This window comes from Lolium rigidum, chromosome 3 (genome assembly GCF_022539505.1).
Source record: "Lolium rigidum isolate FL_2022 chromosome 3, APGP_CSIRO_Lrig_0.1, whole genome shotgun sequence".
Taxonomy (NCBI): Eukaryota; Viridiplantae; Streptophyta; class Magnoliopsida; order Poales; family Poaceae; genus Lolium; species Lolium rigidum.
The window spans coordinates 26,136,459-26,156,408 of record NC_061510.1 but is presented as its reverse complement, the minus strand read 5'-3'; the positions used below and the strand labels follow the sequence as shown (position 1 = coordinate 26,156,408).

Below are 19,950 nucleotides of genomic sequence, written 5' to 3'. Positions count from 1 at the left end.
AGCAAAGATAAATAAAAGGTTTCTGCTAAAAGTGTGGTGTCAAGGCCGTCATCCAAACAGATGCCGTCACGAATAGTTATTCCAAGCATTGGTCTCACAACGCTAAAGATGTTAGCACAACCCTGTGGTTTTCTCCAATTTTTAGAAGCAGTGAATCAACGAGGCTATTTGGACTCCTCCTTGCATATGTTACTTGTTTACTATTTTGATATTTTCCTTCATTGATGAAATATCTGCACTACTACTGTACTAGTGTCAAAGTCCATATGTGAGTGATCTTTTTTTACTTTCAGATGCTTGATGCAATAATCTTGCCCACATGAACAAATGTAGCGGTTGTATGAAGATATAGGAACTACCAGGTTTCCACGCTGGCACCCCATGCTAAGAATATACATGGTTAAGCTTCAAACAAACAAAAAAGATTATGCACAATGGGACATTTACAGCGATTTTGTTGAGAAAATCAAGATTGTCTCCTACTGTTTGAAGTAATAATGCTGAAAGTCATTTTGCTATCCTTGTCTCAGTGAGGAAGCAAAGTAAGAGCAGAAGATACTATCGGCTCTACTCAAGAGTCAAGACATGTTTATATCTGAACATCAAGTTCAAACTGATCTCCCATTCAGCCAAGTCCATAAGGAAACTCGGGAGCGTGTCAAAGGGTGACTGACATGTTTTACACAATGCACTTCTGTAGTAGTGCAGATGTCCAAGTGCAGAGTATATTAGGAGGACGAAAATATGTGTGGTTTCCCAGCCACCTACCAACGTTTTACAGCACAAACTACAGACTCTACAAAAAGGTTGTACTTGTTCCTCCGAGGTTCTTCTATTTTCTTGTTCTGCGCATGAGTGAACAAGTAGAGCTTTTACATATTACAATGATTAGTGGTTGAATTTAGTAAATCTATGCACACTGGAAGAGACATCCTAGTCTCGAGCTTGATGAATATGTTGTGGCATTGCTGTGAACTACCACCAGCTTCAGACTCTTGCCTCCAGAGAGGTCTCAACGATGGTTCCGCGTTTCGATTCGGTGGGGATGCTTCTGCTCGTGGTTCATGGCCTTAAGATTGTTCAGGGACCTCGGAGACAAAACCTGATTCTTCTGCGAGAACTGAGAGTTCCTTGTCACCGCTCAGGAGCTGAATGAGGGAGGTACACAGTCAATACGTGAACACATGGGAAGAATTAATCACATAGTGCATCTAAGGACAAAATGCTGACGGAGGCATGGAAAAGCCATGACATAATATAACAACGGATAACATCATAGGTCGAAACTGAAACTAGATGCATGCAACAGCAAAGTAAGAGCAGAAGATGTCATCTGAGGAGAAACTACAGATTCAGTGTGCTTAATACTGACAGCGCAGATGTGAACCGATAAATTAAATCAGGCCTCAACTAATGGATGATATCATGGACTTAAACTATAATGGAAACATCAAAGTTATGGGGAGTACTTTGCCGTTGATGATCCATGTTGGAAAACCTTCTAGACCAGTGGCTGCACATTCATTGGCCATTTTCTTTCCCTTACCGGCTCCGTTAGGGAAGCATTCCACATAATCCAGAACTTCCATAGCTTCACGACCAAACATCTGCATGACCATATGGTAAGCATTAACAGTAGGCTTTGACTGATTTTGTTCTACTTTTTATTTTAGATCTTGCTCAGCGCAGCAACAATGAGATCTGAGATCCTGTTGTATTAACTATGAAGCTATAAATTCAAGAAAGAGGAAACAGCTCGTACCTGTTTTTGGTCATTGCAATGAGAACACCAGAACGCTCCATACATCTTTGCACCTATGGAGTGTAGATGTTTTGCCAGTGAGATCGCAAAAGGGGTTGATTCTGCTGTTACCTCTATTTGGTATGGTTCTAATACAAAATCATCTGTGCTGCATAAAATGAAAAAAAAATCTATAAGTCACTTGTGACGATTTTAAAGGAAGTGGAGTACGTAGGCTACAAATTCACATCGATTACTTAGCACAAAACGTGTGATTAATGTCAAAATGGCTGGTCACCAACTAAAAAGATAACGTAGAATTGTTGTCATCACTATGCAAAATGAAACATATAAAACCATAATAGAAAGAAAAATGCAACGTCTTACAAAAGCACGACTATATAACTTGGAGTAAACGACAAAGAAGACGGCTTATAATCTGTATTTTCACCGATAACCAATTTTAGAGGAAACCTCACCCCTTCAATTGAGTAGTAGCTGAACTATAGGAGTTCGTTAAAGAAAGAGCAACAATCACAGCTACAGCTAACTGAAGACCAACAAACTTCTGGATACGTGCCAAGCCAATGTCCTGCAAGAACACCTTTGAGAAAGGTTAGTTGGATGGGTTACTTGATCACCAAAAGGTGTAAATGAAGAACAGGACCAGGTTGATGTGTTTAAGAAAGCACACACCTTTATTCTGATGAAAAATAACGTGAAGGAGATAAATGCTGACGATAGGCAGTACACACAAGAGGTCCCAACAAATTTGGTGTTGAGAATGAAAAGGAAATAAGCACTTGCGGTCGCCAACGAAGTAGCGAGCAGAAGCAAGGTTAAGCGGATATCCAAGTCATCGAGTCCAGGGAGTAACTCCTCGCTGTTTTCTTGCAGAGAAAGCGCAGCAACCAAACCATATGCCAACATACCAACTAATGGAAGAGGGATCCCTGCCAAATTCAAGAGAGGCCAATTGTTAACCGTGAGCCGTAGCACTGTATTATCGTTATGTGAAAGTAATCAGCAGGACACAAAAATACAAGTTCAGCCAAATCACTTGGGCTATAGAAGGGGGGATCATGGGCAACATTTGGAATAAAATACGCATTAAATCTCAAACCTAGCTAAGCTCTCACTATGCTACATACTGATACTGCAAGCACAATGGAAGCAGTACGACTTTCAGAACTATCCCTTGATCCCATGAGCAGTGGACGATAGGCCGAGGTCGAGGAGGATGAGATTACCAAAGACGACCGAGTAGTCGCTGTCGAGCACGTCGCCGCAGCCTCCGCCGCCGACGGGGCAGAAGGCCTCGGAGCCCGTGAGCTTGAGGTAGCTGAGGTAGCCGGTCTCCAGCAACCCCAGTCCCGCGACGCCCGCGGTCCAGGCGCTCGTGGAGACGCCCCACAGGGACGAAGGCGGAGGGGTCTCCTGCTCCGGGGAAGGCGGCTCCGCGCAGCACCTGAACCGCGCAGCTCTCTGCGAGAACCACGGAATCAGAGGGTTGTGGCGACGGCACTTGGAATTGCAAGTGATGGGTCTTACCTTGATGACGCGCGGGGAGAAGGCGGTGGAGGCGGCGCGGCGGGCCGGGGGCGGGAGGAAGGAGATGGAGAGGGCTGCCGAGATGGTCGCCATGGCGGAGACGGAGGTGAGTGGTGAGAGCTCGCCTGACCTCTCAGCGCTCTGCACACGACTGTTCTGTGGGCCACAGTTGGCAACTGAGCTTACTGGATCTTGCAGCTGATCCATACTCATAAAAAAAAGTCCAGACCCATACTGTTTTGTTTTTCTCGAACCATCAACCATTCTAGAGATATCCTCCAAAATTAGCTTGCCATGGATAACAGAAATAATAATGCAGAAACAAGAAAACTTTCCAGAGAATAACCAACTGGGGGAGTAGTCCAAGCAATGGGATTATTCCTGTGTTACTACATACAAATCATACAATCATGCATAAGCATGTCTCATTTTCTGTGTATATACAGCCCTGAATGGTATTAAATTCCAGAGGAACATGAAGAATGTAACCAAATGAGGACTTGTAATTTGGACTGCCAAGCGTATGTGCCACCAAACCTTCTCTGGCAAACGATGAGTTGAACTAGCATCTGGCCCAGTGGCTGGCGACATTTTTTTTTCTGGTCTTCCATGTACAATTTTCAACTAATACGGCTATATCCTGCAGTTCGCCGCTGTAGAATGACACGATTTAGTGAAGAAGGGTGGAACCAACTTAGAACAGTAGTATCATTTTATGATGTTATCTCTCTTTGAGAATAGGCAGCAGACATTGACACAGGGGACAGAAACTCACTGCAGTAAACGAACTGGTTGAAATCCAAAGTCACTTTCCCTTGCTTGGTTGTATCGAATGAACTGAACAAGTTACTGCAAAAACAACACAAGTATATTAAAATTTAGTACATGGGACTTGGTACTCTGAGAAATGCAAATCATGCACAGAACAAATTGTCGCAAAATACTCCTCTTATTTAAAGAGAAATTGAATCATAACAGTTGATGTAGATCCTACAGTCCAACAAGAAGCAAGTAAAACCTACAGTATATTGGATTTTCATGAAAGTGTAGGTACAAACTAAAAACCTAACTTGCATAATCAATTCCTACTAGTGCCCTGCTGGAATGTCCTTTTTCACAGAAAATCGATATAATAATTGTTCAAAGAGAACAATGAACTAGGCAGTAACAATTAGGTTTCAGACATAAAGTAAAACAAGGTAATTACTGCAAAGGAAAAACAGTGAGAGTGCCTGCCTATGGTCACTATACAGTAACCACAGACCACAACCAGGCCTGCAGCTAGGTTGAAAGTAGAAGTTAACAGCTGGTTATCATAACTTGAATGTTACGTTGGTGGTACCATGATGTACATACCGAGCTGACTGTACAAAGATGCAGATTGATATGAACTCATCCAAACGAACCCTCCCCTTCTTGCTCTTGTCGAAGCTCTGAGAAGGGCCAAGCATCAAGTATGACACAGTATAAATGATGTGTTTGATGTACCAAGACAGTTAAAGAATAAAAGTTCTAGAATAAGAAGCATTGATGCAACTACAGGCACTGCATTACTACTAGCCAAAGGCTCTAGGCTTTTGTAGGTAGGAAATGATTATGGTCTTCAGATGTGCTAAACTAGCAGTCTTTGGGAGGCAACAGTTTAGATATCAAGTTCTGAAATTCATACTACAAAATCTTCATTTTATATTCACTCTTTAGAGTCTTTACTTCAGCTGCCACCTAAAACTTTCTCAACTGTATCACCTATTTCAAGCTCACATAGAAAACCGACAGTAAAAAATAATCAACATGGAAATAAAAACTCAACATGAAAATTTAAGAGGCTAACACTAGTTCCAAGTTCACATAGAAAACTGAGCGTAACAAAAACTCCTAATGAAAATTTAACAGGCTAACACCAGTTTGACACCGAGATGCTCCAGATTACAAGCAAAGGCAGCTTACAATAAATAACTTCTTTGTATCAAGTTTGTAATTTGGACAGGCTTACCCTTCGTGTTTCTGCTTCAAATATACCAGTGCAATAGTTTCTCACAAGCTCATGATAACATTTCACAGAGCTTATGTAGTTATGTACACTCTAGAGCTAGGCAAGAATAATCCTATGATCAACTTTGCACTAGCAATGAATGGTAAGTACCTCACAAACTGTGTAGAAGGCAGGTGAATCCAAAGAAACCCCGAGTTTGATTAACGCCTGTATAGAGCACAGGAAAGTAAAAAAAAAAAATGTAAGATTGCTCATATAAGGGGAAGGATTTGATCAGGTAGGTGGCCTAGTCACCACAAGGACCTAAAACAGCTGAATAGACACAGTGACAGTACATCTCAAAACAATTGAAATTAAAATAGCACCTCATACACCTCCTCAAGACTGAGAAATCCACGACCCCTGAAATTGAGGAAATAAGAAATTTAGGCAGATCCAGTGAGCACCTTTACTCAAGAAAAATACAAACTGTATCAAAGATCAGGGTGTCACTTGAACAATTTTGTAATACCTTTCTAGGGTGGAGAAGACAGTCTGCACCTGCATATTAAAAAGAGCATACAAAAAAAATTAAGACAAATAGGAAATGTGCAATTAGGAATGCATTACAATGAAATTCACTCCTCCCAGATGTAATGTGCCATGTACTGTTACTTTGGTGCAGAATAGCAGGCCATTTACTTCATATTTCACTCTACCGAAGTTCAAATATCATCATCACAGGAAATTACTTGATACACACCGCATGCTAACGATTTCAGTTGGTACTATTAATCCCGAATGCCGCAAACAGAGAGCCCACATACCTTCTGGAGGAACTTGTTAAGAGCCAAAAACTCTGCAAAAGGACAATGAGTAGAGCAAGCGAGGTTATTATTAGATCATCTCTCAAGTGATCACAAATTCACAATGCGGCATAAATGGTCAATTTTGCTTAACAGAAGCTCGCATGGACATCGTGGGTAGTTGATACAAGGGTTCAGTTTGAGCTGCAGAATCAGGGGCTAACCTTCGAAGCTCATGGTGCCGTTCCCATCGAAGTCGTACATCCTACAAAATACAAATACACACGCATCAGCCCCAATTCCAATCCCAAATTGAGCTAAGACAACGAAAGCCGGCACGGCGAGTGGAGGACCTGATCATCTGCTGCACGATGGAGAGGGGGAAGTCGAGGTTTCCCACGGCCAGAGCGCTCTGGTGGGAGGACAGCCGGATTCGCGCGTTAGCGGGCAAATTCTCGTCGTGGGCATTTCCGAGCACGGGGAGGAGGAGGAGGTACGAAAACCTGGAGCTGAGGAGGCGTGATGTTGCCGGTGCGGGCGGCGTCGACGCGGTCGAACCACTCCCGGAGCACCACCGCGTTCTCCATCCTTGGCCGCCGGCGACGCTGACTAGGGGAGCGCTGGCGACGGAGGCTACCAGAGCGTTGGCGCAAAGAGGAAATGAACAAGAGTCTTCGCACAGAGAACCGTGTATTTTACTGCCTTCAAGACTAGTATACGGAGAAACTAGTTTACGCCTTTCTTCGTGGAGTGTGCTAACACGTATTGCTTGTGTGTTACCACGTACATTTCACAGAAGAAACTTGTTTCAAAATGCAATACTCAGAATTACTCTCAACTGTAACACTAAATTCATTCAAACTTGCCCAAATTTACAGAGTCCCTCATCCTTTTTCCGAGTTGTTAATAGTAATTCACTTTCATTTACCACTGTCCACCCTCCTGGTCTTATAACCAGTTTAATACTTATGTAATTGTTCACAATAAATCGTATGTCGTTGTTTCGGGTGGATCGAATCAAATGATAACGGAATTTCCATTTTGCCTAATCTGAACTCACTTTCTTATTGAATCTTTTAGAACACAGCCACACATGCTCACAGTGCACTCTAACTCTTGCACACTTACATGCCTACTAGTAAACCAGACAAAAAGTACACAAGATAACCTAACATCTTTCATCTCTACAGCCTATGCTCAATCTTCTACAACTAGGAGGGCATCAAGCTCAGCTACGACAAAAAAAAAAAATACAGCACCAAGTTCGTATTGCCCATCCTTCACACCAGCAAAATCTGAGAACTTCGATGCGCTCAGCAGCATTCATGGAAAACAGATGTGATGTTGAGTCTTGGTAGCTGCTTCACTATGATTCTCCACTAAAATAACGAGGACAGTGGATGATGAACTCCATCAGTATGATCCGCCACTGGCTTTGCAGAAGCAGCAGCAGCGTCATCGGTGGATGCAGGCGGTGATTCTTCACGCATAGTGTCCAAGATCACTTTCCCGAGAACAAACCGGACCTCGCGAGCATCCCCATATTCCATCAACCTGTAGTCAATCCCATGCATACCTCTGGTCTCGACATATGAAGTTAAGTCAGAATCAAGGCCCTTAAATATCCCCAGCACTCTGCTCCTCTCCCTGGCCGATACGAAAACCTGGAAATAAATCCCCGACAAGTCTTAGTATGATGATTAAGTGGGCAATAGCAATATAACATAAGCAATATAGGGAGCATTGCTGCTACATCAAAACACCTTCTTTTGTTAACATTGGCATCAATCATGAGTTAATATTGTATGTTAGTAAATGTTTAGGTGTCAAAACTTTAAGTGACATCAATAAGAGCTCCACTCACTGTTTCCTTTTTTCTGGTTCCCCAATAAAATGGAAAAGTGTGGAAGGGAATATAAAACATACCAATATTTGAGAGCATAGAAACAATGTGAACAACAATTTAATGATTAGACATGCAATAAAAAGTGCTTCACAAAACAGGCTGCTGATTTAACCGGGAAAAAGGAAAACAACATAAGTTGCACCGAGAATAAATCATAAAATTCACTGGAAATATAAAAACTGCTAACGTAAAGATGCACTGTTGGGAGTTAAAATATGCTATAGTGATACTTACAACTCCTGAAAATTGTGAAACTTTCGGATGTCTGGCCAATGATTGCTTGAGACTATCTAAACATGTAAATGTATCAACCGAAGAATTGACTAGTGATGCCAGCTGTGATATTTGTTTCATAAGATTATCATCCAGTTTTGCCTGAGAAGGCCCCAGAGCTTCTGGAACAAATATAGCTGGTGCTCCAACATCTTGTTTCAAGAACTCTACAGCGCTGTCCCATGTTCCGAAATGCATCAGTGCAGCAAAAGCCTTGATTACCTGGGCGCCTTGTGGAGCATTAACCAATGCAGTGTGAAATGCCAACAGCCCTAACCTGTGGAATAATATCAAACCAATAAAATATACTGTACATGGCTGACAGGGTGTGTCCATACCGAGCACTGAAATTTTGATCAGATGGTTATGCTACTTGGCTACCGAATAAGGAATGGAAAACACAGTTTGCCTACTCATAACATCAAGCGTTAGTATAGGCAGAAAAGAGGATACTTAAAATGCAGATTGACAGTGGTACGGACTAGTATACAGATGTGTTAAAACTACATGACGTATGCGCACGTTTTAGGCTGGCATAAGTAAATCTAAGATGGTACACTCTGTCCCCTCCTCACCCATCCAGACAGGAAACTATGCACGAATTTCTACAAGCCTTTGTAAGCACTCTATGACAATCTGGAGAGTGGAGTACACAAGCATTTTTCAGAGAAATGTAAAATAAATATGATAATAGAACAAAACCAGGCTTATCTACTATGTGAAACCTGGAAATCAAAGTGATGATATTGGTATATGGCCTGAGCTGATAACAAATATCGGAACAACAGCAGACTACAGAAGTAAACACCCGATCTGATAGAACAGTCCCTAGCAGAGCCAGCAGAATGTTTATTTTAGCTTTACTAGAAACTAATAACTAGATTGAGGAACTGTAAAGGAACCACAATAGACCTACATCACCCAGGTCAAAACTATCCTAATCAGCTATGCTTGCGGCTGGACTGGTTGGTAGTATATCTAGTACCACACTTCCTGAGGAGCATAAATATAAATACTAGGAAGAACAAACAAAGGTTGTATAACTTGACTAAACCCGCAACGGTAAGCACAGTCAACTCAAGATATGCACAAATTGGCACTCAAAGATTCTTACCACAAAGAGCTATGGCATGGCCAGTCAGCAGAAAAAAACTTATCAAGATTAGCCAATAGTTTCTGCACAGGTGAAATCAACTGATTAAGTGTGTGCTTTAAATTATTTCACTATTTCTCCACATGACATGGCATGTTTCAGAGTTACTCACCATAAGCATCAGATCTCTGTCACTTGATCTACCCTTCATCTGATCTGATAAATATGCTGCCTAAAATACAAATAGCATTCAAGAATGAGTAAGCTGAAAGATGGAAGTGGTTACGGCCAGAAATATACTTGTGTAACAACGGGACCTCATTGCTCAACTTACTTGAAAAGGAAGCAAAATATCGAGAAGTCCATAGTTGCTAAGCAATCTAATGGAAGACTCTGCCGCCCCATGAGATAGCATATATCTCATTTCCATCATCAACCTTGACTGAGTAAATGCGGTCATGAATATAAACAAAAAAATACATGAGAATTCATATATACTTGCACGTTTGCTTTCAGGGAGCTAAAGTAATAATAAACCTTGTCAATATTTATGATGGAAGGAGAAAGATCTCGTATTGCAGTAGAAGTTTCGCTGGAGAACTGAAAGCCAAGGCGAGCGGCAACTCTCAAGCCACGCAAAATCCTGGCTGGAAGAAATTTGAATCTATTTTTTTCTTGAATAGATAATGATGAAATCAAGCAAATTCCTTGAACACCTACCAGAATCCTCCTTGAAAGAAACGTGGGCAGGAATCACTGTACAGACCTGATTGGTGATTTAAGGAGTTAGGTAGAAGAAAAAGAAAAAGGTAAACAAGGAGTTAGGTAATGATAAAATCAAGCAAATTACCTTGTTTTTTCTTAGATCCATTACTCCATTCACATAATCATAAACTCTGTTATTGAATGGGTTAAAGAATAGGCTGCCATGTAAACATCGCAAGAATGTTAGTAATTTAGCTCCCATGATATTTCACAGAAACAGCATTTGTTGAACCTTTGAAGTAGCAGATTTCCTACAGAAGATTACCTATTTATTGTAAAATCTCTTTTCAACGAATTCTTCCAGCGAAGAATATCCCCTTGATCATCACCACCAGACTCTTCTGAACAGTTTGTGCTGAAGCTTGAAACCTGCAAGGACCAGCAAACGATGGTTAGAGAACAATGCTCAAAGAAGCAGTATTCACAATGCCATTGTTCCTGTGAGTAACAAACCTCGAACGTTGAGCCCCGCATATGAACCTGGCATATTGGAAAGCGTGTGCCAATGATGAAACAGCGTTTGAAAACGAGTTTCTTTATCTGAAAAAAAAAGAATCATAAGCCAATCAGTGGAACAAGGGCATCGGAGTTTTTGTGAAAAGAAACACGTGCGGTCTCTGAATAGGCCGAAACCTGTTTGAGACTTGCAGTCGTGATCACGTCGAAATCTTTTGGTGGCCTGTTCAGTAGCAGATCTCTCACACATCCCCCGACAAGATAAGCTTCAAACCCTGTACAACAACCGTGTCCTTGAGTACTGCGCGCAATTATTCATTCTGTAGTATAACTTCTAACGCGATGTAGTGTTAAGAAGCAAACATGACAAAGAGAGTGATCTGCACCTTTCCGTTTCAGCTTTTGTAGAACGGACCAGCAATTGAGAGGTATAGCGCCCGGGTGAATCCCTACAGCTCTCGAGTCGAAACACCTCCACGACGAACGGTCGATGAACCCTGCGCGCCAATAACAGTGTCCGAAGGCGAGCTCCATAGTTAGATGTATGGATTTATAGATGGAAACCATGAAGCATCTGCTCCGGTGACCGAGTAGTCGTTACCTGGCCTTGAACCGGAACTTGACCGTGCGTTCCGCATACCGCCGCCATCTCCCTCCTTCCTCGAGCCGTACTGCCTCGTCTGACAGAAGCAGAGGCGCAACGTGTGAGAGAGACACGGCGCTTAAGTGCGCCGCCGGCGAGGTGGTCGGCCTAATGCGCCAAGGAGATTGGGGGGTGTGATGGGGTGGGGTGGGGTACTGACCTGGAGAAGACGGGAGGCCGCGGAGCTGAGGCGGGAGAGGAGGGCGGGCGGGGGGGAGAGCGAGGAGAGGTCGGTGCACCGTCGAGCCGCCGTCATGACATGGCCTCGCGAGTGAAGCAGGCGCACGGCGGCGTGGTGTGCGCAGGCGGCGAGGGAGCGAGGTGCCGGCCGCCGCGTAGCGTAGGGCAGGTTTAGCTGAAATGGGTCCTGACTCCTGAGCGGCTCGGCCCAGGATGAAGCAGGCCGCACCTGCCACAAGAAGGGACCACCATTGTATTCCCTTTTGAGCCCAAATCACATCTTTCTCCAAGCCAACAGGCAAACTCTTTTATTTTTTAAATCGCTTTCTTTAATCGTCTTTACAATAGTAAACATTTTTTGTATGTATATTTTCCTTTTTTAAAAAAATAGTTTTTCTTTTCTCTATGATCATTTTATTTTTGTGTGTGAATATTTTTTACAATATATATAACAAAATTGTAAGTCATACAAATTTATTTATACACATATAAAGATTTATATAGACATATATCAGCATTTATGTAAGAACATCCATTTCGAGTTACGCGCAAATTTTATTTTATTTTTGCAATTAGTGTCCTTTGTATAATTTTAGTTTATATGAAATAAATATAATTTTAGCTAAAGGGATCATATCAGTTGGGCGTCAAATTTGATTACGACTAACTAAATAATCTTTGTCATTACGAAATTTATTCGAAAGCAGTGAAAGTTTTAAAAAAAAATTAAATGAAACTATCACTATTCTAACCATATTGTGGCAAAATAGCGGCATCTTTCTTCGGGACATGCCCTCTCCGGTGATCACCTATCACCTTGTACCCACTCGATTCTCGAGTCACTTCTCCACCCCGAATTCCCGATCAAAACGAAATTACCACACATTTTATTCCTTCTATGTTCTCTCTGCCACTCCTCGACTCCACCCTAGTAGCACAAATCATCACTCTGCTCGTCCTCTAACATGGTCAAAATTTCAACTTTGAACTATATTTTAATATAAGGATTAAGGACATACCAAATACACCTGTATATGCACCATAATGTCAAGAACTTGTCGAGACATTAAGGATGTACATAGCAAAAACATAAAAAGACCACATCGTAGTGATCAACCATTCGCGGCATCTATACTCAAACCACCACCAATGCCAACGCCCAGATTACAAAAGAGGTTCTCAAAGAAGGGAACAACACATAAACGTTATCGTTGCCCAACATAACCAAAATCTGATCATGGGTTGTCATCTTGGAGAAAGTCCGAGCTCTTAAAATGATGCCTTCAACAAGGAAATGGTGAGAAGTTTGTCATTGCCAAGCAAAACCAATAAAGGTTAGACGTACAGCTTTTACCTTGGAAATCGAGACTCAGAACTCGAAGAGCGCCACTAAAAATAAAGCCATCCAGTGCTATCGTCCCCACTTGTCGGGAACAGTATTGTCAATCAATCACACTACAAGATATTAGTCATGTAGAGACGTTACTTATGAGACGACTTTTATTTTCGTCGCTACGTAAATATTCAACGATGTACAGGGACGTTTCATGAGACGCTGCCCATGTCGTCTCAAAATACACCCTTAGGGCTAATACTCCCGATCCCCGATACTAGTACTTTCGACGATGGCCATTTGATTTAATCTATGTCATCCATAAAAGAAAACCTTGCAAAACCTAGAGCCGCCGGCCCGCCGCCACTTCTTCCATACAAACCCTACCTTGCGGACCCGTTTCAGTTCGTGACTACGTGCGGCATACGGCTCGCAAATCCATCCCCCGAGTGCGGCAAATGCAAGGTAATAAATTCTATTGGCTTACTAGTCCCTAATCACTAGTAGAAAAACGCTCATCTGTACCGGTTCCATAGGGGCATTAGTACCGGTTTTGCAACCGGTACAAATTATTCGGCACTAAAGCCCCCCTTTCGTACCGGTTGCTTACGAACCGGTATAAAAGGGGCCTCCACGTGGGCCACCAGGAGAGCTCGGGGCTAAGGATCTTTGGTACCGGTTGGTAATACGAACCGGTACCAAAGGTTCCCCCGCGACGGGAATTTGCCCGTATCTCCGCCGCTGCAGAGAATTGAAGTTTTAGGGTTTTTGGAGGGGTTTAGGGATATCGGTTTGTTTCATATCGCGTCGATGCACCGGAAACGCGTTTGGGTTTATTGAAGTACATGAAGATCAATATGATGCATAGCAAGTTGGTGCATATAATATAACACACATGTAATTGCATAAGATCGCAAATTAAGAAGCACTATGCATGAAGATCGATCTTCATGCATAGTAGTGGTACTCTCCGAGCCGTACTCTATATATTACATGTAGCATAGTGGTACTCTTCGAGTCAACTATATATGTAACATGTACATCTTCATTCATAGTGGAACTCGCGAATGGTGGTATGACGTCCCGAAGGAAGAATCCCGCCAATTCCTCGGCTATTGCTATGAAGCGGTCATCGATTGAGAGCTTGTTCCGCTTTGTTGCCAACTATAAAAGAATAAGATACAAATGAGTACATGAGATATGTGTGTGTGTATATATATATTCAAACCACAATGAAACAACTATTACCGAAACTCAAGCACAACTTATGATAAGAAAACAAATTTGTGAATATTGTTTTCGTACCTCTTTATTTCTTGCATTATTAATTCTCTCGCCGACAATTCTGTGGATGTACTCGCAAACGTAGAATCCACGAGAGATCAGTCCCTTGTGGTTGTTGCGGGCATTTCTTTACAAGAATATAAGTCAATCAAACAATAGTCAAGTATGATAATTAAAGTTGTGTGGACCTAGGTAGTACTACTTACTTTCGCCTTCCATCGCAGCCTCGTGGCCATTCATGGGACGTATCTTCCTTGATGAAAGTTGCCCATACGCTGCCCGACAAAAGAAAATGCATAAAAGAGTTATCAATTAGTTCATAGCAGGAAATTAACGAAACAAACCGATAACAATTAAAATTACCTTTTGAGCATTAAATAACAAGACAAGTATAGTTCCGGTTCTTTGCTTAGTGAGTCAAAGACTTCAACTTCTCCAGTTTGCATATTGATGACGAGAAGAATAAAGTGAAACCTACGCACGTATAAATATGTAGTGTCATATATATAAGGCATTAGTTAAAATTTTGACATACGGTGAGCAAAATATAATGTGTTATAAGACAATGAAGACTCACTCGGAAGTTGTAAGGCCAAATTATTAGGTTTTTGTCACGTTGTCGCTTCAAAAACCTTAGCAAAGTCTCCGGTGTATCCTTGTTATAGACGGGATCTTCTATGGTTTTAACATGCATTGTGTGCGGATCAATGAACCCAATGTTCGTGATTTCATCCCTTTTGCATTCGAGTATCTTCGATCTGCATAATATAGCGCACAAAGGATTATAATCTGCAGACAATGAACGAGAGCTGAGCTAAAGACTTCTCAAATTAAATAAATCACTTACAGACAATAGGAACTGATGATAGATTTGTCGAGGGCCCGGAGATTGTATAATCGGAAAAGCTCGTTGAAGTCAACGTTCACACAAGTATTCTCGGAAGTAGTGCTCTTCCCTAACTCGCACCATGATAGTCTCGATTCCTTCCTTTGAGGCATTAAGGTACCACGAATGCAAGCTACGCATACGTGTTGGTAGCTTCCCGAGATTCTCGACCAAATCTTTCCCTTGAACAAATTGATATGCTTGTTCAGCCAAGGCGTAATCGGTTGTTTCTTGTCGAGAACTTTGAACGGCCTTCCCGTCAAACACCTTGAGAGGCTCGACCGATTGAACGGGTTGTTGTCCGAGCTGGTAGACTTGGTGTATCCCTTTTATCTCCCCGATACCCGATTTAACGGGTTTTGTCGCCTCGATCATCTTGTCATACGACCTTTCAATAGAACGCCTATAGTCGGATGGCGGCGATGGTACAGGGTCATATAGATTCTCAACGGTACGCACAACTTTCTCCCGATCTAGTGTCTTCTCGAAAGGTATCTCCGGCACTTTCGGTGCAAAAATTTCTTCACCTCGGCCTGAACGGCCTCCGCGTTTTCCTCCGGAGTTTTTTCCCAAGGTAACTTCTCGGTAGGCGGCAGTTTTTTCTCCTTTCTAGCTTTCTTCCTAGGCGGGCGTACCGTTCCGCTTAACGGACGCCGTCTTACGCGGAGGATCTCGAGATGGTGGACTCACGCCGGGGTCCCTCTCGGGTAGGTGTGGACTTGGCTGCTCACCGAGATCGCCACCGGGAGGAGTCGATGGCATTTGTCTGCTCATGTGTAGGAGTCGGTGGCCTTTGCAAAAGGACGACGTACTTCTTCGGCCATAGGGCGAAACCGTGCTTGACATCGGCCGGTGTCCTCTCATCTTCACCTCTAGGAATATCAAGCTCCACTTTTTCAAAACCCGAAACAACTTCATCCACCCCGACACGAACACAACCAGGTGGAATGGGCATATGATGGTGCATTGCTCCATCTTCACTTGGGTACACATAGCCGACCGCCACCTTAACGGACGCGGTCCCGATTAACATATGTAGCTCGCAATCTGTCTTCTCCGTGACATAATCCACGGGGTAGCTTCCTCCACATCCGTCAAGATGCGAGGAACCGACACCGCTTCTTCGCCGAGATGGGGCAGCATCGGCTTGTGGATCCTGTAGAAACAGCGGCCGATCGAGGTGCCCTCCGATTTCTCTCAAGAGCCTCCACCCTAGATAACAACTCCGTTACAATGTCGGCGTCCTTCTTCTTCTTTCGCGAACGGCTTCTATAAGTGTCGGCCGCTGTCCGGCCACGCTTCCTTCATGGTGAGACTCGGGCGAGCTCGTACCCGTCCAACATGTTCAGGGTTCCCCAGAGCGAGTGTCAGCTCGTCATTCTCTCGATCGGGAATGTACTCTCCCTTTCTGACCTTGTCAATTGCATCTACAAGCTTCGGTACAATTGCCTCAATTTTGTCCTTCCATTTTCCCTTCGCAATGATCAACCCTGTCTTTGGGTCCAACCCCGCCCCATGAGCGAACAGCCATAACTTGGACCGTTCGGGCCAGTCCCATGTCCGTGGAGTGATTCCATGATCCATCGGTTTATTCTCAAACGCTGTCCACTTCGGAATGGCACTCTTGTAGCCACTCGACCCCAAATGATGCGGAAGTTTCTTCTTTGCAGCATTTTCGGTATTTTTCTTCGATCGGGACACAAAAGTAGACGATTGCTTATACTCCTTAAATGCGGCCCGGTGATCTTTTATCTTCACTAGATTATCATCGAATACTCGGATCTTCATTCTTATATTTGTCCCATAAATTTTTCTTGAAGGTCCGGAATTGTATGGCCATCTTCTTCCATGTCCATTCCTTGACTTTATTCTTCCGGCCTTCCGTCATGTCTTCCGGTAGGCTGAACTTTGTCATGAGCGTGTCCCAAAGAAATTTTTTCATCGCGTCGTTGACATAACTAGCACCACTCTCCGGGTTCTTCGGCTTATGCCACTCTTGAATGCTGATCGGTACATGGTCCCTAACAATAACTCCGGATTGATTTGTAAATTTGCGGCAAAACTCCTTGGGCTCCACTGGTTCACCATTAGCGTTGAATGCCGTGAGGGCTAACCTGCCCTCGCACTTTAGCACCCGCGTCGGGCCTCGTTTTGTTCTAACGGACTTGCTCGATGATCCGGAAGGCTAAAAGAAAAAATTATTCGTTAATAAGTGCAATACAAATAAATGAATGCATCTAGGGATGAACATATAGACTAATTGATACATAGATATACACCTCGCCGGAGTTTGTGATGGACACTTCGTTGTCTCTTCTAACTTGTTCAGACTCAAGTCCCTCGCCGAAATCATTCGGAAAGTCTTGGAAATCGTTGTCTTCTCCATCGTCGGGTTCCGACCACGGGCACTCTCATAGATCAATTGCTGCACCGCTTCTTCCCCCTCCTCATCTCGGACGAAGGTGCCGTCCTCCATACCTCAATGTCACTACAAAATTAAGAAAGCAATTAGAAAACAATTCAAATGAAGAAAGCAAAAACCCTAACACTCGGCGCTCCTCCTCTCGCTCTTCTCTATTTTTGTCGACCCTAACCCTAACACTCGGCGCTCTTCTCTCTATGTCGCGGCGGCACCGCCACGGACTCGGCACCGCTACAGACCCTAACCCTAACACTCGGCGCTCGTCCTCTCGCTCTTCTCTCTTTTCTCGACCCTAACCCACTTGCCTGGAGCCGGCGTACATGTTGGAGAGTTGCACGTGGGCATCGCCTTTCACTTCTCCTTTCACTTCCATCTGCTCTCTCTCTCTCTCTCTCGATTTTTTCACCGGCCAGTTTACCTCACCTCACACAACATTCTAAAAACCTGCTCTCGAGCCCGTCGAGCTCAATAGATTTTCAAAGGAGTTTTGAAGGATTCTAATTTCAAATGTTTTATCTATGTATATTTATTTGATTCGTAAAATTGCAGCCCATAAACACTTTTAGTCAAAATTCTTATAAAGTATCCTATGTTTTTTTCTTCAAAAACTCAAATGTCCTTGCAAATCCTATAGAAAACTAAAATTTGTACTCCGTATTGTATTTGTATTCGGCAAAATCTTCTTCATTCCGTGGCGAAAACGACCAGCCCCAGCCCCCGAGACCCAGTAAGATCCTCGCCCGGCCACTCGCAGCCCCGCCCGCACGTCACTCACCTCCACTGTCCCGGCCGGCGCCTTGACTCCACGCCCGCCGTCGCCATCGACCTGCGCAGGACGCGGCCGAGGCCGCCGTGCGCGCGGTCGGGTGCGGGTACGACCTCACCGACGACCTGCGCCTCAGTTCAGCACGGCCTACGCATTTCATCGAACACCCTAAGGGCGTGGGCATCCAGCAGCGTTGGCGCGAGCGTGGCGACGGCGTCGCGGCGTCTGCGGGGCGGCGTCGGCTGGGCGGCGTCTGCGGGGCGGCGTCTGCGGGGCGGCGTCGGCTGGGCGGCGTCTGCGGGGCGGCGTCGGTGAGGCGGCATCGCGGCGAGGCGTGCGCGTGAGCGGGCGAGGGAAAGAAGGGCCGGGCCGGAGGACTTACCTGCGGCGCCGGGGAGCGGGCGGCGGCCGACGGCGAGGCTGCGACGGCGAGGCTGCGACGGCGAGGCTGCGACGGCGTGGTCTCTGCGAGGCTGCGACGGCGCGGCGTGGTCTCTGCGTGGCGCGCGCGCGGAGAAGAATTGGATTTGGGGGAAATTGCCCCGCGCCGCTAAGTCATAACTAGGGGAAGACCCTTTGGTACCGGTTGGTACCACCAACCGGTACGAAAGGCCTTTCGTACCGGTTGGTGATACCAACCGGTACCAAATGTATTTTTTTTTGTTTTCTTTTTCTTTTGCTGTTTTCTTTTCTTTTGCTGTTTTCTTTTCTGTTTCTTTTTTTTCTGTTTATTTTTCTTTTCTGTTCCTTTTTTTTCTTTTCTATTTCTTATTTTCTATTTCTTTTTCTATTTCTTTTTCTATTTCTTATTTACTGTTTCTTTTTCTTTTCTTTTTCTTTTTCTTTTTCTTTTATGTTTCTTTTTTTTTCTATCTCTTATTTTCTATTTCTCCTTTTTTTCTTTTGTTTTCTATTTCTTATTTTCTATTTCTTTTTATATTTATTATTTTCTATTTCTACTTCTTTTCTATATATTTTCTAATTATTTTTATATTTCTTTTCTATATATTTTCTATTTCTATTCTTTACTCCCGCCACGACGCCGTCCGCGCGGGAAAGTTTCCCGCCACGTACGACGTCGCGCGGAAACTTTCCCGCCACGACGCCGCGCGTGGGAGAAAAAAGGCGGGAAAGAAAGGGCGGGAATGAAATTTTATTACGATTGAACTCGAATTAAAAGTACATAGCTTAACTGAAAATTAAAGATACATGACCAAATTCTACTGGGGAGTCATTCAGTCATACTCCTGCCTAGCCCTGTAGTACTCGCCACCGTAGTCGTCGTAGTCGCCGTCATCATCGTCGCTGGCATCGGGGTCGCGGTACTCGAACGTCGGCGGGTGAGCACGCGTGGGCTGGGACTGAGGGTAGCGCAGGCGGGGGCCACGGTAGGCCATGACGCCCTGGAGAGTCCGGCCGCGCCACCACGGCCGACGGCCGGCCTCGTTGAAGTTCGGAGGAGGCGGGCCGCCCTCCTCGTGCTCGGCAAGCGCCCTCTCACGCCGATTGATGAAGAAGCTTTCCCAAGTCGGGCTGTAGTCGGGATGCCACCGGGGATTCCTCCGCCTGCTCGGCGTGAGCTCGAAGTAGTAGTGGTTCGTGATGGCCATCTCGCGCGCCACACCTAGAGGGACCTGGAGGGACCGGTACGCCTCCGACGCTTAGCAACCAGCCGGTCGGGACGCGGTAGCCCGGCGGGCGGGGTAGTTCGAGGCGCAAAGCGCCTCCGCCTCCCGGGGGTTAGAGATGCGATGGAAGCCATGGGAGAGAATGATGAGGTTTGCGGATATGAGTCTAGATGTGATATGTAAATGGTGGCCAAGCCTACATATATATAGTGAAAAAATGGCGGGAAGACAGAGGCGGGAACCGG

At 44.4% G+C, this 19,950-nt stretch overlaps 3 protein-coding genes across 4 annotated transcripts; all 3 read right to left on the bottom strand.

The window, feature by feature from the left end:
* Positions 1–574: 574 nt before the first annotated feature.
* On the bottom strand, positions 575–3,514 carry LOC124701323 (thiol-disulfide oxidoreductase LTO1-like). 2 transcript variants are annotated; one of them, XM_047233373.1, is made up of 7 exons: positions 3,293–3,514; positions 2,992–3,226; positions 2,438–2,694; positions 2,221–2,345; positions 1,763–1,910; positions 1,470–1,607; positions 575–1,148 (listed from the first exon to the last, which is right to left on the bottom strand). In XM_047233373.1, the coding sequence occupies exons 1-7, from the start codon at positions 3,503–3,505 to the stop codon at positions 1,071–1,073; spliced, it is 1,194 nt and encodes a 397-aa protein (XP_047089329.1). In that variant the 5' UTR covers positions 3,506–3,514; the 3' UTR covers positions 575–1,070. The 2 variants fall into 2 exon arrangements, with proteins under 2 accessions (XP_047089329.1, XP_047089330.1); XM_047233374.1 differs by having other exon boundaries at positions 2,221–2,333.
* Positions 3,515–3,650: 136 nt separating this feature from the next.
* On the bottom strand, positions 3,651–6,675 carry LOC124701324 (sorcin-like). Its single transcript, XM_047233375.1, has 10 exons — positions 6,574–6,675; positions 6,424–6,482; positions 6,295–6,335; positions 6,092–6,123; positions 5,797–5,825; positions 5,651–5,687; positions 5,436–5,492; positions 4,649–4,725; positions 4,068–4,141; positions 3,651–3,945 (listed from the first exon to the last, which is right to left on the bottom strand). Exons 1-10 carry the CDS (start codon positions 6,655–6,657, stop codon positions 3,926–3,928), a joined length of 510 nt encoding a protein of 169 aa, XP_047089331.1. The 5' UTR covers positions 6,658–6,675; the 3' UTR covers positions 3,651–3,925.
* A 409-nt stretch (positions 6,676–7,084) lies between these two features.
* LOC124695218 (poly(A) polymerase I-like) lies at positions 7,085–11,462 on the bottom strand. The gene is made up of 14 exons (XM_047228097.1): positions 11,367–11,462; positions 11,165–11,243; positions 10,950–11,060; positions 10,741–10,838; positions 10,561–10,647; positions 10,373–10,476; positions 10,193–10,265; positions 10,063–10,108; positions 9,880–9,989; positions 9,677–9,784; positions 9,515–9,574; positions 9,364–9,425; positions 8,211–8,526; positions 7,085–7,734 (listed from the first exon to the last, which is right to left on the bottom strand). Exons 1-14 carry the CDS (start codon positions 11,460–11,462, stop codon positions 7,450–7,452), a joined length of 1,635 nt encoding a protein of 544 aa, XP_047084053.1. The 3' UTR covers positions 7,085–7,449.
* Positions 11,463–19,950: the final 8,488 nt, after the last annotated feature.

Bases quoted from the DNA above. Each gene is read 5' to 3' on its own strand.
- LOC124701324 (XM_047233375.1), bottom strand. From the start codon at position 6,657: ATGGAGAACGCGGTGGTGCTCCGGGAGTGGTTCGACCGCGTCGACGCC. The intron at 6,124-6,294 runs GTTAGCCCCTGA...GTCCTTTTGCAG, and splicing joins CGGCACCATGAGCTTCGAAG to AGTTTTTGGCTCTTAACAAG. The intron at 5,826-6,091 runs GTATGTGGGCTC...TTTAATATGCAG, and splicing joins TTAACAAGTTCCTCCAGAAG to GTGCAGACTGTCTTCTCCAC.
- LOC124695218 (XM_047228097.1), bottom strand. From the start codon at position 11,462: ATGACGGCGGCTCGACGGTGCACCGACCTCTCCTCGCTCTCCCCCCCG. The intron at 10,109-10,192 runs GTAATTTGCTTG...ATCACCAATCAG, and splicing joins TGGATCTAAGAAAAAACAAG to GTCTGTACAGTGATTCCTGC. The intron at 7,735-8,210 runs GTAAGTATCACT...ATTTATTTCCAG, and splicing joins TTTCACAATTTTCAGGAGTT to GTTTTCGTATCGGCCAGGGA.
- LOC124701323 (XM_047233373.1), bottom strand. From the start codon at position 3,505: ATGAGTATGGATCAGCTGCAAGATCCAGTAAGCTCAGTTGCCAACTGT. The intron at 2,695-2,991 runs GTAATCTCATCC...TGAATTTGGCAG, and splicing joins CGACTACTCGGTCGTCTTTG to GGATCCCTCTTCCATTAGTT. The intron at 1,911-2,220 runs GTGAGGTTTCCT...CATTTTATGCAG, and splicing joins GCTACTACTCAATTGAAGGG to CACAGATGATTTTGTATTAG.